The sequence below is a fragment of the Mesoplodon bidens genome, assembly GCF_964165515.1.
Source record: "Mesoplodon bidens genome assembly, chromosome: 6".
Taxonomy (NCBI): Eukaryota; Metazoa; Chordata; class Mammalia; order Artiodactyla; family Ziphiidae; genus Mesoplodon; species Mesoplodon bidens.
In genome coordinates this window covers 44,862,029-44,874,640 of record NC_138162.1, presented here as the reverse complement: position 1 = coordinate 44,874,640, position 12,612 = coordinate 44,862,029, and the positions used below count along the sequence as shown (strand labels likewise).

Sequence of the window (12,612 nt, the reverse complement as noted above, 5' to 3'; positions counted from 1 at the left end):
ATCCTTAAGGTCTTGATACGTGGTATAATGTCCATGTGTTCTAATGCAACACAGTGAAAGAAAACGTATTTCCCCACATGTCATCAGACTTGGACATGCTATGTGACAAGGCATTGAGAAAAGACATGGGCAACAAAGATACACAAGAGGCAGGTATCACTGAACTACATGTGCAGAAAAGTGAATGAAGGGCATGGCTCAAAGTAATTTAACAACCACCAAACAAACACAAAACCAAAAAAACTCTGCCAGGCAGATGGCACAGGCTTTCTATAGCCATGAGCTAGATGTCCAACATTTAATATCGATGCTTAATATTCCCATTCAAATTCACACCCCACTCACGAACCAAACACAGAACCCAGCTCCACTTTCTCCTTTTGAAAGGAGCACACGTATGTCAGTAGCTCAATGAGCAGTAGATGGCAAGGAAAGGTGTCTCGTCAAGGCTACGGGCTGATAGCCAGGAAGCCCATTTACACTGTCTGCCCTGACAGACAGGGATGTGGGGTACCTCTGGTGGGTGTTTCAGCACCCTTCCCATCCCCAGGTCTCCTGTCAAAACCCAAACCAACCCATCCTTCAAAGATGATGTCAAATGTCTCCTTCTTCTTGAAGCCCTCCTGGATTGCCTTCACAATGAACTCCCTCTCCCCCTTCCTTCTCACACTACTGTCCCTTCTTTCACAACTCATCATATTTGTCACCTTTGTCGCCCTGTAATTATTGGGGTACTACTCAGCCCCACCTTGATAAAGCAACTTAAGGGCAGAGACTGACCTATCCATTCTCAGGTGCCTTATAGCTCCTCCCTTGGCATCTTGTTAAGGGGTGTTCAGTTTGAAACTGAAGTAAACTTGGCATTAAGTTGCCATTTCAGACTGTCACAGGTGTTCTCCAGGCCAGTTGATGGGACTGCCTTACAGCCCAGGCATTTCTGTTGGGCATAGGAGCTGGACAGGGAAGAAGCTGTTAGCATCTAGAGCTAAAAGCCACGCCCCCTCCGCCCAGCTGCCACTGACTGGAAAGGAAATTTATAAGGACTTGCTTAACCATGGAGTTCTTTTCTTCATTATTTCATTCTACAACCATTTATTTTGCAGCTGGTATGTATGTATTGTTCTGGGAAATCATGGTCCTCACCTTAGATAACTTACTCTCTAGAGCCATGACTTTCAAACTTTTTTGACCAAGACTTACATTAAAAACTACATTTGATATCATATCTCTGTACACACACACACACACACACACACACACACACCCGCAAGTGCACACACAGCTAAAGAGAATGTTTCATGCAACAATAGTAACTCTTGCTATGTGTGAGCCACTATGCTTTACTTTCCATTCTATTTAATTTCATTTAAAGTGCTGGTCTTGACCACTATTTTCACTTCCTGACTCATTAATGTGCTACAGCCACAGCTGGAAAAGCACACATCTCATGGAAGAGACTGACTGGCGGCCGAGGTCCCAGGGGAGCACCAGAGAGGGGCATGTGATCCTGCTGTGAGTGAGGGGAGAGCCAGGAAAGACCTCCCAGGGAAGGTGATGTCAGCGGTAAGTCCTGGCACGCGGGGTGGGTTTATAGGGAAAGAAGTGGAGGTGGGGATTCCTTGCAGGGGGAAGAAAGGAAGGAAGGAATAACAAGGGGGGATTAAAATTCACCATGAGCAATGACTTCTTTTATTGTGAAGGGCTCTCATTTTTTGGAGTTTTTCATGGGATTTCCATTAGCCCTGTGACCTTTATGACTGTGATCATAGTTCTGCAAAGCACATGTTGCCATGTCTGTGTGGACCATGTAGTCTTCTGACCTCTGAAAAGCTCATTTTCCATTCTTGCACAAACCAACTCTGAATCACCCATCTCTGACCATCCGTGCCAGCTGAACTGGCAGCAGTTCCCCTCCCCCAGAAATTACTATGTATATCACAACAGGGAGGGACCCTTAGCAAGCCTTTATGGAGGCTCCTCTGCTCCCTGTCAGGTGACGGTCCATGCTGTGTTCCCCCGCTCTCGGGGTCCAGGCACCAGCCGACTTGGCCAAAATGCCTGACCTGCTTTGCAGCCCACTCACGTGCACTCCTGGCATAGAACAGTTTCCAAGTGAAACTGCCGTTAAGGATTCTACTGAGTAGAAAGGTTTCCTTCGGCAACTGCAGGTATATTCTAAGACGGGCTTCAAGAGATGGTGGCATAAAGTCGAGCAACAAATACGAGGCTAGTGGAGTTACTGCAACCACTCCTTGGAATGAAAGGAAGTGCTGCTGGCCTGTGAGTAGAAACTCCATCTGAAGAGACTTCAGTGTGAACATGTCTGTCAGATTCTAGCTTCCCACTTTTGGGTGAGAGATAATAATAATATCACCACCTCACATTTTTATGATACTTTATAATTTTAATACCCTTTATGTTAATGCCCATAACAAAACCTAGAAGTCGGGGAAAGATATAAGAATCTCATTTTATAGATGAACAAACTGATGATCCGAGAAGTTAAGTGACTTACGCAAGACATAGCAACACAGCCGAGATTAGACCCATTCATGACTCCTAGATGGGTGCTCATTTCAGGTACAAGTGCTGCTTCTGGGTATCCCTTGGTGGTGGCTTTATGCCCAGGAGGCTTAAAGAGCCGACCCTGAACTCTCAGAGCTACAGCCCTCCGCCTCACTGGGCCTTGGAATGGGCAGGTGATTCTCACCAAGTAGCCAGCCGATAGGGTTTCACTTGGGGATCCCGTCATCAGCAAAGTTCAATGAGCTAACATGAGAGTGAGCGTCTTCTCTTTTTGAAAAAAAGAAAAACCCCAAGACAGTGTTCTTAATCTGTGTGTGTTTCTCTGTGTCACACACATCTCAGCAGGAGTAGGAGTCCATGAACTGGCTATTCTTTGACGAGGAGAATCTCAAGTGAGAGGAAAGATAACTGAAGCCTTACCATCACCATTCTAGACTAGCAGGCCTCTCTGAGCACTGCCAGATAAAGACAGCTCATTACTATACTCTCACTTTTGACAGCCACATCAAAGAAGTCAAAACAATTCGAAAATACAATAATTGTTTAAGAGAAACATTTCCTACCACGCAACCAGCTACCGGGAAGGAACAAGAAGTTGCTACTGAAAGTGGCTCTGACCACAGTGCTGCCTCTTGGGAGGGCGAGGTCCCCAGGGCAGCGCCACGGACAGATCTCAAGTCTCAGAAAATTACAGATGTGAAGCTGTCATCTCACACTCCTAGTGCATACATTCATTCAGCAAATATCTACTGACCTCCTACTATAGCCAAGCACTGTGTTAATTGATGGGTAAGATGGAGATAACCAAGATAGGCACAAGCTTTGTCCTCCCAGAGCTTACTCTGTATTATTACTTTAAACAAATTCTTCCTTGTAATGTCAGAGATTTGAGAGATACTGCCAAAGAACTGAGGTCCAGAGAGGCATCCAGAGGATGTGAACTCAGTAGGCTTTCACAAACAGGTAAAGGCGGGTAGTGGAAGAGCAAGAAAGAACATGTGAACCGGTGTCGAACGGGCCTATAGAGCCTTGTTTGCAGTAATATCCTGGGAGATTTTAGAACATTCCAGAAAAGAAAAACTATAAATTGATGGATGCTTCATTTCCCATCTGCTCTGGTGGTTCAGTCCACTCCAGGAAAAGCTTTTCACTAGGGCCAATCTGCTCCCTTCAACACCTCCCCCAGCAGTTATCTAGAGCCTGGCTATTCAAGGTGCAAACCATGAACTAGCCACTTGGCCATCATCTGGGAGAGCATTAGAAATGCCAGATTCATGAATCAGGATCTGATTTTAATAGGATCCCCAGGTGATCCTTGTTCAAGCTACAGTTTGAGAAGCCTTGACCTAGGAAGCCTTAATTCCCATACATTGTGCAATCATAAATTTAAAAGAGAAGGTTTTTTTTTTTTTTTTTTTTTTTTGCGGTATGCGGGCCTCTCACTGTTGTGGCCTCTCCTGTTGCGGAGCACAGGCTCCGGACGCGCAGGTTCAGCGGCCATGGCTCACGGGCCCAGCCGCTCCGCGGCATGTGGGATCTTGCTGGACCTGGGCACGAACCCGTGTTCCCTGCATTGGCAGGCGGACTCTCAACCACTGCGCCATCAGGGAAGCCCCAAAGAGAAGTATTTTTAAAAATTCTTCTCTGATCTCATTAACCATCATCCATCGATGGTAACTATGGGCTTTTGGAAAGCTCTGCATATTTGGAATATGTCTCTCTGAAAGTATATTGTTAAAAACATTTTCCTACTTTGTGTTTGTGCCATCAAGGGGACTCCCCAGAATCGAGTATTTCTTTTTATTTTAAGATCAAACACTCAAGCTTCAAGCTGGAAGAATAAAACCAAGCTGAGCCCCTGGGGTAGGTCTGCCCCCCAGCTTCTAGGAGAATGCAGAGGCTTTCAGGGTGGCAGGTGCAACAGAGAAAAGAGGATAGGACTCAGGAGCAGGATGCTGGAGTCCTAGGCTTAGTTCTGCCACCAAAATATTTATGTCCTCAGATAAATCATTTAACTTCTGTGAGACTCAAGTTCCCTTATCTGTAAAATAGAATCATTAAACTGAGTGATCTCTGAGGTCATTCTAGACCAAAGATGCTGGAAACATTAAATGATATGTTCAATTATTTCTTCTTTTCTGTTTCTGCTGCACTGAGTAACCACAATTTGAGGCAGAGGAAGGGTTATAAAAAGACTATTAAAAAATGACTATTGTCATCAACAGGTAGTAAGCTCTAAGACTTTCACAGGTATTGCACCAAGGTGTCCCAGCCAAGGTGCTCCAAATTCCCTTGCCCACAGTTTTCTCCTGCTTCTCAAAGCAGGAGAGACTGCTTTGCAGACTTGTATGTGACAGCTTTCCACTGGGTCACCCAAAGCCAGGGATGAATTATTCTCTGTACACATCTTCACAAGATTCCGTGCTGACTGTAGTCCTGCTCCCCTGTGTGGGAGCCCACGCTGGGCTGCTCCACTGTCTGGATGCCCACACTGGCTGGCTTAGCTACACTTCTGAGAGACTATGGCCTCCTGCCTGACAGCCCCAAGGACAAGGTGAGAGGTATCCAGTTCACTGGGTCACCTTGGAGATAGAGGAGACTGGGTATATCTGAGCATAGGAAGACTCCAAGTTCAAAGATGGGGAAGGAAGGACCGGTGCCCACCACTGTGTGGGAACTTCCTAAAGAATATATCTTATGATGATCTTGCCTTCAGAAGGGGGAACATCAGGATAAGAATGTTCTGCTTTAGATATTTAGCATGTTTGAAGTTTAAGATGTACAATGATTTGTGTAAACTGTGGTGGTAAGCAGTACAACATGATCAAGAGAATATTTAATTCCCAAGAATTACATATATTGCCATGTTAATGTAGAAGCGTACCCTTGACCCACTAATGACTAAGGTCGTCATTCCTCTAAGTGGCTTTTGGGACTAAAGGGTCCAATGAGAGATGAGTACCCCACCCCCTCATGTGAAATAGCCTAGAAGGAGTTGGGCCAATGGGAACTGGCTACGTCTGATCAACAGAGGCCGGAAGAGAAAGCAGTTCTAAGAGGACACGACAATGGACTCAGCCAGTAGATAACCCAGTCACCCGTGCCTCACACACTTCCTGCTTGTTCACGTGACCCTCCAGGCTGAATCAGGGCAGTGACTCCACACAGCGCAAGTAACTCAGAATGGAGCCCAGCCAAATCTGTCTGAGTGAGATATGGGGGATGGCGAGAGTGCCATGCCAGGAATCAGGGCCTGTAAATGCATAGGGCCAGGCAGCTGGTGTCCTTACTTTCCTTCTTGTTAGAGTGGATTTGGCGGAGCCAGCCTTTAAATCCTTCTGTCCACCCCAGAAATCTCCCGGCGCCCTGGGGACCACCCCACTCACCTGTGCACCTCTGGAGGCTCCCTCTGGATTTTGGAGCTTGCCTCCACCACCTCTTTGGCAACTTTGCCACTGCAAAAGACAGAAACACAGTGTCTGTGCACAGACACTCAGAGTGGAAGGGGAGGGGTGTGCACACTTTTTTTGTATTTTTTTTACTTCACAGTGGTCTGACCCAGCTCTAGGAATCCGTGCCTTCTCCTCCTCCACGAGGGAACATTACTATAGAGTTTAAGGGGTCCTGTGGGCATAAGAAATGAGTGGAGTGGAAAGGGAGGACCCAAACGGGTATAGGCCAAAGTGCACTGATTTATAAGTACCATATTCCAATGCAAACAGCTGCCCCCACCCAGCCTCATCATTGAAATGGAAGCATGGGTACCCACCTATATCGAAATCTACTTCCTTTAAAAAATATCTTGCTGCTTGACACAGTCTTGATCTGACTGGATTTTGCATACCTGTAAGAGAGAGCAGAGGAGAGGTGGCAGTGACACTGGAAAGTCCAAGCAGAACATGCCATAGAGTGTGGTAATCGATATCTTTGACCACCAAGAAAGAAATACATTTTACTGTATGACTCAGCGCGCGTGCACGCACACACACACCTGAAAGAAAAGTTACTTTCACCATGTGTATTGCAATCTGATTTTTTCTATGCGATCTTTTTTCCTTCTTTTATATGCTGCTGCTGACCCACACATTTGGTCTCGTAATCTATTACTGGATCATGACCTGCAAAAAGGACCAGGTAATGTTGATGATCAGTGGAATTCTTTCCCAGTTTCTGCTTGAGCGATATGGAGAGGGTGGGCTGGGTCACAGGGCATCATTAAGTTCCTTGCTGGACGGACCTTCTTGCCTGTACCAGCGCTGCGGCAGAAAACAGCTTCCTGGTGATGCAGGTCACTCACCATGTCACACAGAACCCACCTACTGTGTATTTTCTAGGAGTTGGCACCAGAGGCCCATGTCACCATGGAAACAATCACTGGCTTCTGAGTATTAAGAAGGGTTAAGTCACCACGACCTAGTGCCCTTTAAAAGAACCCTCGCTGGGACTTCCCTGGTGGTGCAGTGGTTAAGACTCCGTGCTTCCACTGCAGGGGGCGTGGGTTTGATCCCTGGTCAGGGAACTACATCCCGTAGGCTGTGCCGCGTGGCCAAGAAGAAAAAGAACCTGTGATCGTCGATGACTAAGATACACAAGGAATAGATGCCCAGCCAAGCACTGATTCAGCACCTCTGAGCCTTTCCCGTAAATAAGAACAAAACAAAAGCACTCTGAAAAAAAATCTAGAACGTGGACTGCCCAGAAGCCGCGCACAGGGCACTTAATTCCTGTGCTAAGCTCAGGAAGACACAGACTTTGCATTTGTGGAATGTAAGGCCCGGAGGGCCTAGATATTCATCTAGAAACCCCCATAAATTAGTGAACAGATGTAAATTACATGCTGTGGTGCACGCATGAAGGAAAAGATGCAACGAAAGTGTTGGGGTGAAAGTGGTGCCGATCTGGTCTGGGGGCCACAGAAGGTGCCCTGAGGAAGGGACCTTTGAGCTAAGATCCAGGGGAGGGAAGGTGTTAACAGGGCCGGTGGTGGCAGTGTTCTAGGCAGAAAGCCCAGCAGGCAAAAGCTCTGAGCCTGAGCACTGGAGAACTAAGAAGATGATCTGACATGCATTTCCCGGTATTGTTATTACGGTTGTTTTACACACATTGGCTCACACCTTTTCCCCCCTAATGTAGCAGGACTTGACTTTGTTAAAGATTTGGTCTTTGTCCTCAGAACAATGGAAAGCCACAGAAACACTCTTGCAAACGGCCTGAACCCACAGAGAAGGGCCCTGGCTACAAAGGATAAATCTAGAGAGCAAGATGGGCAGGGGAAGAAGGGCGCAAGCCCAGGGAAGGGGATTCCTGTCAAGGCAGCGCCCAGAGAAGACAATGTGGGAGCCCTAAGGACAAGCAGAGCACATGAGATCCACACCCCGGAGGGGGTCTGGACACCTAGGACAGGCTGCTGGCCAAAGCCAGGTTACAGACCGTACCCAGTCAAGAGGAGAAAATGGCCCAGCAAGCTTGGCTAATGTGGGGCAGCATCCACTGTGCCTCGTCCTCTGAGGACGTGCCTGCTCTGGCCCTGTCTGCTCCCCCCACTTCCAACCTTAGCCCTAGAGAGCCATGGGCCTGACACATTTTCCGTCACGGATGCCTCTCCCCATCTTCTCAGCAGGGTTGTTGCTCCCATGTACTCAGAGATGGAGGGTGGAGAAACATTCTAAAGCAGCTTCTGCTTTTTTATTGTTTTGCTGTTATTGTTCTAGGTTCCTAAGGATCCTCGGGGCAAGGAAGCCTGCTAAAAAGATTACTAAGAGTCTTTTTGTTTGTTTGTTTGTTTTTGTTGTTGTCTTTTTATTTTTTTTCTTATTAGTCATCCATTTTATACACATCAGTGTATACATGTCAATCCCGATCTCCCAATTCATCACACCGAAAGAGTCTTAATTACAGTTTTTGGAATTCAGACTCAACTCTGTGCCCATTTTATGGAAGATGCCAGAAGCTCAAAAGGGTGTGGACAGCACAGCAATTCCGGTGACAGGGGGCTCTTCTGGGGAGCAGTGGGCGGCTCTATCTCTCACCGGTTCAGCCTTAGCTCCTGCCCTTCCAAGTCCCATGTGGAGGCCACTGTCTTCTCCTTACACCCAGAACAGCCCCTTGGCGGGTGGCCTCAGTGCTCCACTGCATCCACACAAACCCAGAGTGCCTCAAGAAAAACAGGTCAGAAGGCACATTGTGCAGAGAAAGTGAATAGCTTTCTGCTCAGGATGAGAGGACTGAAAAAAGTGTTGGCTTCTTCCTGGCAGCTGAGTGCCCTTGATGATTCTTTGCATGATTTCATTTGCTCATAGACACTCTACGGAGAGCATTACCACCAAACCCACACCCTCCCAAATGTCCAGGGAGACGCCCGATAATGTTTGGGCTGAGATATTTAATGGAATTTTAACAGGGGAATTTATTCTGAGAGCTTGAACCCCACAAACCCCCCGCTGGGAATTGAGAAACAGAGAGTAGGATGGAAGGAAATGCACGGGGGCAAGAGAAAGGTGGCTGGGTCACAGGACATGCACCTAGCCGTCCTTCCAAACCTGGCTGTGCATCAGCTGCCCCTGGAGTAGGGGTTAAGAATACCAGCTCTCAGGTTGCATCACTACAGATTCTCATAAAGCAGGTCTGGAGAGGGGTCTGGGAGTTTTTTTTTTTTTTTTTTTTTTAAGTTTATTTATTTATTTTTTTAATTAGTTTCTGCTTTATAACAAAGTGAATCAGTCATACATATACATCTGTTCCCACATCCCTTCCCTCATGCATCTCCCTCCCTCCCACCCTCCCCATCCCACCCCTCCAGGCGGTCACAAAGCACCGAGCTGATCTCCCTGTGCTCTGCGGCTGCTTCCCACTATCTATCTACCTTACGTTTGGTAGTGTATACACGTCCATGCCTCTCTTTCGCCTTGTCACAGCCCACCCTTCCCCCTCCCCATATCCTCAAGTCCATTCTCAAGTAGGTCTGCGTCTTCATTCCCGTTTTGCCCCTAGGTTCTTCATGACATTTTTTTTTTTAAATTCCGTATATATGTGTTAGCATACGGTATTTGTCTTTCTCTTTCTGACTAACTTCACTCTGTATGACAGACTCTAGGTCTATCCACCTCATTACAAATAGCTCAGTTTCGTTTCTTTTTATGGCTGAGTAATATTCCATTGTATATAGGTGTTTATCAAACACTCCAAGGTCATTCCAAGGCAGCCTACTACCGGAGAAACTCTGAGTCCCCATATTCTCCTTGAATGACTCCCAGGTGGCATTTTACCTGAAGAAACAAGGGGCCAGGTTCTTTCCTGCTTTTGATCCTGTGACCTTGGTCAAGTCATGTTGCTTCTCTGAGCCTTAGTTTCTCTATAAATTTTTTAAAGGGTAAGGGTATTATAATACCTAATTCATAGCGTTCTGAGGAGGGTTAAATGAGATTAAATGATTTGAAAACACCTAGAGTACTACCTGCTCATTATATAATACGTTCCCTCCCTCTCTCCCTTTCCCCCACCCCCATTATCACTCTCCAGACCTCTGTATTGCCTTCTCACTATTGAGCTACCAAAGCCAATCCTTTAAGCCATGACCAATCCCGGGAACCGTGTCAAACACTCTGAAGGCCAATAAAAGAGCCTTTATGCTCCAGCTCTAGCTGACCTGTTCCAGCTCTCTGTTCCCAGTCTCTCCCATCAACGAGCCCAGAGCAAAAGTCTTCCTCCCAACGAAGGCAATCAAGGCACTACCTAGTGAAACTAGCAATTCTCTCTCCTCCGACCTTCTTCCAGGCCTGCCCTCTCCCTCCTTCCACCTCCAACTCCCCATCAAACTTCCAGCACAGAAGCACTGACTATTCTCAAACATCTGACCTCACAGAGAAATCCAGTCCCCAGTTGACCAGCACATGAACATGACTTGGCAACACCTGTGTACTCACATGGTGGCTTCGCCACTGCTTTCCTTTCTGCTGTCACAGCTCTCCACCACCCCCACCCCAGAATTGCCAGGGCAGAGCCACTGTACCCAGAGACCACTGTAGCCTTCCATGGCACTAGGGAGTTGTGCCCACTCCTGACGTTGAAGGTGTGTTTTAAATGGGGTAATATATGTGAGGTGTGAACACATGCGGACAGTGTCTGGAGCAGGCAAAGTGTTCTTTGAGTGTCAGTATCATCCGATGCACACACAGCACAGCTCTGCAGGAACACGCCTCCACTCACCCCTGCCTCTAGCTTCTCTCCTCTGGTACCTGCTACTACAGGGGCTGGGGATGGAGGTCAGCACAGTGGGTGGTGCTCTAAAGGCCGCCTCTAGAACTAACAATACAACTTCCCTTTTTCCCATGGTTTACAGCTTCTGGAGTAAGCAGAGCAGTAACAACATATGTTATTATTGACCCCTACTAGGGGCCATTCACCGTCCAAAGCATCTTAAATACACTAATTCATTTCATCCTCACAGCTCTCTCCTAGGAGGAAGCAATCCACATTTTTACATGAGGAACTTGAGGTAGAGAACGGTGAAGTCACTTAACAATGGTCACACCATAGAAGCTGGAGGAACCAGGCTGCAAACCCAGGCTTGTCTGTATTTTTAAAATAATGCTTTAGCCATGCAGTTTCTTAGACTTCAGAAAGCATCAGGATCACCTGGCAGGCTTTTGAAAACACAAGGTTCTGATTCAGTAAGTCTGGGCTGGAGCCCAAGAATCTGCCTTTCTAACAAGTTCCCAGGGGATGCTGAAGCTGGTCCAGGGACCCTAACTCTGAGAATCACTGGATTAGAGCATTGAACCCTAGGCTGCAGGCTCACACTTCCTGGGAAAGGTGTATTACTACCAACATCTAGTCCCCTCATCCCAGATTCTGAATTTTTAAAATAACAGCTTTATTGAAATATAATTCACATAACATAAAGTTCACCCTTTTAGATTTTATGTTTCAGTGGTTTTCAGTATAATGCATGAAGTTAAAAATTCATCAAAAAACATTTTCATCACCCCAAAAGGAAGCCCCCTGTACCCACTGGCAGTCCCTTCCTTCTTCCACTCCTTCCTTCTTCCATTCCTTATCTCCTCTACTACTTAGCATCATGTTTTCAAGTTTCATCCATGTTGTAGCAGGAATCAGTAGGTATTTCCTTCCCTTTATGGCTGAATAATATTCCATTGTATGGATATACCACTTTCCTTTATCCTTTTATCAGTTGATGGCCATTTGGTTTAGCTATTATGAAGAATGCTGCTATGAACACTCGTGTACACATTTTTGTGAGGACCCAGATTCCAATTTAATTGGGTCAGGGGTAGGGTCCATGTTGGTATTGTTTAAAAGCTCTCCCAGCTGATTCTAACATGCAGTCAGGCTGAGAACCTCTGGTTTAGAACCTTATTACTCAAGTGTGGTCCATGGGCCTGCAGCTCAGCATCACTGGGGAGCTTATAAGAAATATGGACTCTTGGGCCCCACCCAGACCTACTGAACCAGAATCCACATTCTAATAGCATCTCTGGGTAATTCACGTGCTCATTAAAGTGTGAGAGGTGTCAGTTTAGGGAGATACTCTGGGTCCTTGACAACCAAGTATAATATTGTTCCTTTGACAAAATGTACACTAACTCTAGATAAGGAATTTATTAGGGACTGCCTTTATGTTGTGCACACAATTCCATACAAAGCTGGGAACAGAGAGTTTCATTTGAGCCTCCACTGTGCCCTCAGTGCCTAGCACTGACATGGCGTAAAGCTAGTGTGAGATAAAGATTCATCAAATAGAAGCACCAGGGAGCCACTGAACCCTTCAGGGAATCCAGTGTGCTTTCAGGGAATCAGCGCCCAGAAATGGCATGTTCCAGTGCTCATTTTAGGTGGTAGCACCTAAAAACACACGGCATAGAGGAAGCTCTGAGATGGTGACTACCTAAGTCTGTGTTGGGGATCCTCTGGGGGTTGCAGCAGGAGGGAGAATCAGAGTTTCTGCTTCTGGGCTCTGTTCCCAGGCAGCAAATCTCAGAGTCAGGGCTTTCAAACCTGATCAGTGGCCCCGGGCCAGCTGACAACTAGCACCATAGTCATATGTTAAAAGCACACTAGAGAATTCTT

At 46.6% G+C, this 12,612-nt stretch overlaps 1 protein-coding gene across 1 annotated transcript in view; it reads right to left on the bottom strand.

Annotated features, from left to right (window-relative positions):
- Positions 1–12,612, bottom strand: part of FRMD3 (FERM domain containing 3) — a 312,880-nt gene that overhangs the window by 52,781 nt on the left and 247,487 nt on the right. The window contains exons 11-12 of the mRNA XM_081236436.1: positions 6,296–6,370; positions 5,913–5,981 (exon numbers count right to left, since the gene is read on the bottom strand). Coding sequence (XP_081092562.1) covers positions 5,913–5,981; positions 6,296–6,370 — 144 coding nt within the window. The remainder of the gene's footprint in view (positions 1–5,912; positions 5,982–6,295; positions 6,371–12,612) is intronic.